General features: G+C 40.4%; 1 protein-coding gene across 1 annotated transcript; it reads right to left on the reverse strand.

Moving 5' to 3' along the window:
• Window positions 1–275: 275 nt before the first annotated feature.
• On the reverse strand, window positions 276–2,048 carry gsx2 (GS homeobox 2). Its single transcript, XM_040040125.1, has 2 exons — window positions 1,399–2,048; window positions 276–1,163 (listed from the first exon to the last, which is right to left on the reverse strand). The coding sequence occupies exons 1-2, from the start codon at window positions 1,772–1,774 to the stop codon at window positions 847–849; spliced, it is 693 nt and encodes a 230-aa protein (XP_039896059.1). The 5' UTR covers window positions 1,775–2,048; the 3' UTR covers window positions 276–846.
• Window positions 2,049–2,513: the final 465 nt, after the last annotated feature.

Below are 2,513 nucleotides of genomic sequence, written 5' to 3' on the forward strand. Positions count from 1 at the left end.
GTAATACAATAAAACAACTTTATCTTTTTTAAGGTGGAATTTTAATTTTTTGAAAAAAACATTTAATTGTGTTTAAATTAAATTATATAAGGGGGGCTTTTTTCTTCATAAAATTACAACGAATGTACGTTTGAAACCTTGTAATATTTCACTTATAATACTGAATATTTACATATTTTTAATGGAAAAGTGAAAAAAATCATCCCCTGCGAGCAGTTTTTAAATCAACTCGACTCTCAAAGACGCAAAAATCAGTTTTTCCACTTTGTATTCATTATCAGTGTTAGAAATATTAGAGATTCGGGTGAGCATGTGCATAATCAATCATAGTAAGTCAATAATGACAAATTATTAGGTCAGCTCGTCATGTTTATTTCAATAAATACAGATATACAAAGTTTACAAATTGTTACATACAGGTTTCGGGTTTACACGTCAGACCTTTACTATTTCTTGGGGTTTTCTGGGCTACACGTCACTGACTGTAAACGTATTTCCGGCAATAACTGAAATCATTTACTGGGGATAATTAACAAGGTAGTGTAGGTGAGAACCTCGGGGGGATCCACATAACATCAGTCACATAGTTGGCCGTGTTCCCAAATATTTCACAAACACCTATCCACACTGGTTTTTAAACATTAAACATTTGTTTTGAACATTATAAAGAACATGGAGCGAAGAACAATTAATATTTTCAGAACTTCTTCTCAGGCTTCATGCAGCAGATATTTGGCTCAGGGGCTGGGTGATGCCGTGATCCATAAATGCAGCAGGGCAGAGGATGCGCCAGCAGTGGAACTTGTTGAGCCGAGTTGCTCTCAGATGGGTGACACCTCTTTCTCTTCAGAGGCTGAGGCCGGAGATAGAGACTCCTCGTCTTCTGACCTTGAATAGTCTGTGTGGCCGGTTGTGCACTTTGCAACCACTGTGCGCGCTCCTTTGGGTGGCTTTACCCTCCTTCTTGTGCTTCACTCTGCGGTTCTGAAACCAGATTTTCACCTGTTTCTCTGACAGGTTTAAATATGTAGCGATTTCAATTCTCCTGAGTCTAGAAAGATACATGTTCGTGGAAAACTCCCTTTCAAGTTCCAGGAGTTGCGTACTTGTAAAAGCCGTGCGCATCCTCTTGCCATTCTGTATGTGGTTACTCTCGGAGGCACCTGTTAGAGGAAACAAACATTTTTTGAGTCATGTTTTAGTTCTGTACTTCGTCTGTGAATGCGCGCTCAATCCAAGACAGGTGAAATATCGCGCGTAAATCGTCGTGCGTAAAAACAAAGTGCATACCATTGATCTTACTGCTACAAAGTACAACACGAGTTCTAATAAGTACACAAATATGTGCCGGACAGTAGCTCTAGTCATGAGCCGAGACAGTAGAAAACACGTGCTTACCAATAGAGAGACAATGGTATCTCCTGGGATCTGTGACGCTGAAGGTGGGCGTGCAGACAGGTGTATGTCCAGGGTGAGCGAGTGCAGGAGACTGCTGATGTGCTATTCTCTGACAATACTGTGGCTCTGCTCCTGGAAACTGACTCTTCAGCATGGGAATGCCGCTGCGGGAAGAGTGGATGTGGGATGTGACGCACAGTGGACAAACACAGAAAGTCCCATTTTTCCTGGAGGGGCACACGGGAGCGGTGACAGTCATTACGCTCGGAGAGTGCATGCTGATTGGAATAAGGAAGTCTTGTCCTGGATGCTCAGTTGGTCCAGGTCGCACCCTATCCTTGATTATTAAAGAATCAACATAAAATGACCTCGACATGGCTGCGTCGCTGATAAGTGATCACTCGGTGAGCAGGATGATTGCTGCTTCTCATCTGAGCCCCTCGGGATTTCCAAAGGTGCTTATGTTTGATGGTCCAACAAAAGAGAGCCCGAGGAGGGTTGGCCCTGCAGCGTCACCCACGTGCGCACCCGGCTCTTGGGGTTTATACTGTCAGTGACCTAGACCACGTGATGTCTCATATAGGCCTCCAATCACAGCTTCAAGATTTGCTTTTTTATGCCGAATTTACAAAAGTCTTGACTGGTAACATAACATAATCAGGGATTTTTTTAATTTATTTATTATTTTGAGAACTGTGTAGAAAGTTCTACAAAGACATTTTTCAGCACATTCACACTGACTGAAGTATTACTTTGTAATACATTTGAAACAAAACCTAATAGATAGATAGATAGATAGATAGATAGATAGATAGATAGATAGATAGATAGATAGATAGATAGATATTGCGAACATTTAAAACGTGCTGGTGAGATTTGAAAATTCAAACTTGTTACTACTGAACAGCTGTTTGGAAACACCTGCAACTATATAAATAGATTGTTTAGTATCCATAACACTTCAAATTTCTGACAAAACGTGCTTTACATACGCGATTCACTCTTCTTTTCTTTTTCTTTTTTTTTCCCAAATTTGACCTGCAGTCAGTTATTGGTTTATTCACATTCTTTTAAATTACTGATAAGTCTGACATAGGAATGAACGATATATGTCC

This window comes from Simochromis diagramma, unplaced genomic scaffold (assembly GCF_900408965.1).
Source record: "Simochromis diagramma unplaced genomic scaffold, fSimDia1.1 OVJJ01000026.1, whole genome shotgun sequence".
NCBI lineage: Eukaryota > Metazoa > Chordata > Actinopteri > Cichliformes > Cichlidae > Simochromis > Simochromis diagramma.

Excerpts from the sequence above, each read along its gene's own strand:
- gsx2 (XM_040040125.1), bottom strand. The coding sequence starts at position 1,774 with ATGTCGAGGTCATTTTATGTTGATTCTTTAATAATCAAGGATAGGGTG. Across the intron at positions 1,164-1,398 it reads ATACCATTGTCTCTCTATTG|GTGCCTCCGAGAGTAACCAC; the intron begins GTAAGCACGTGT and ends TTCCTCTAACAG.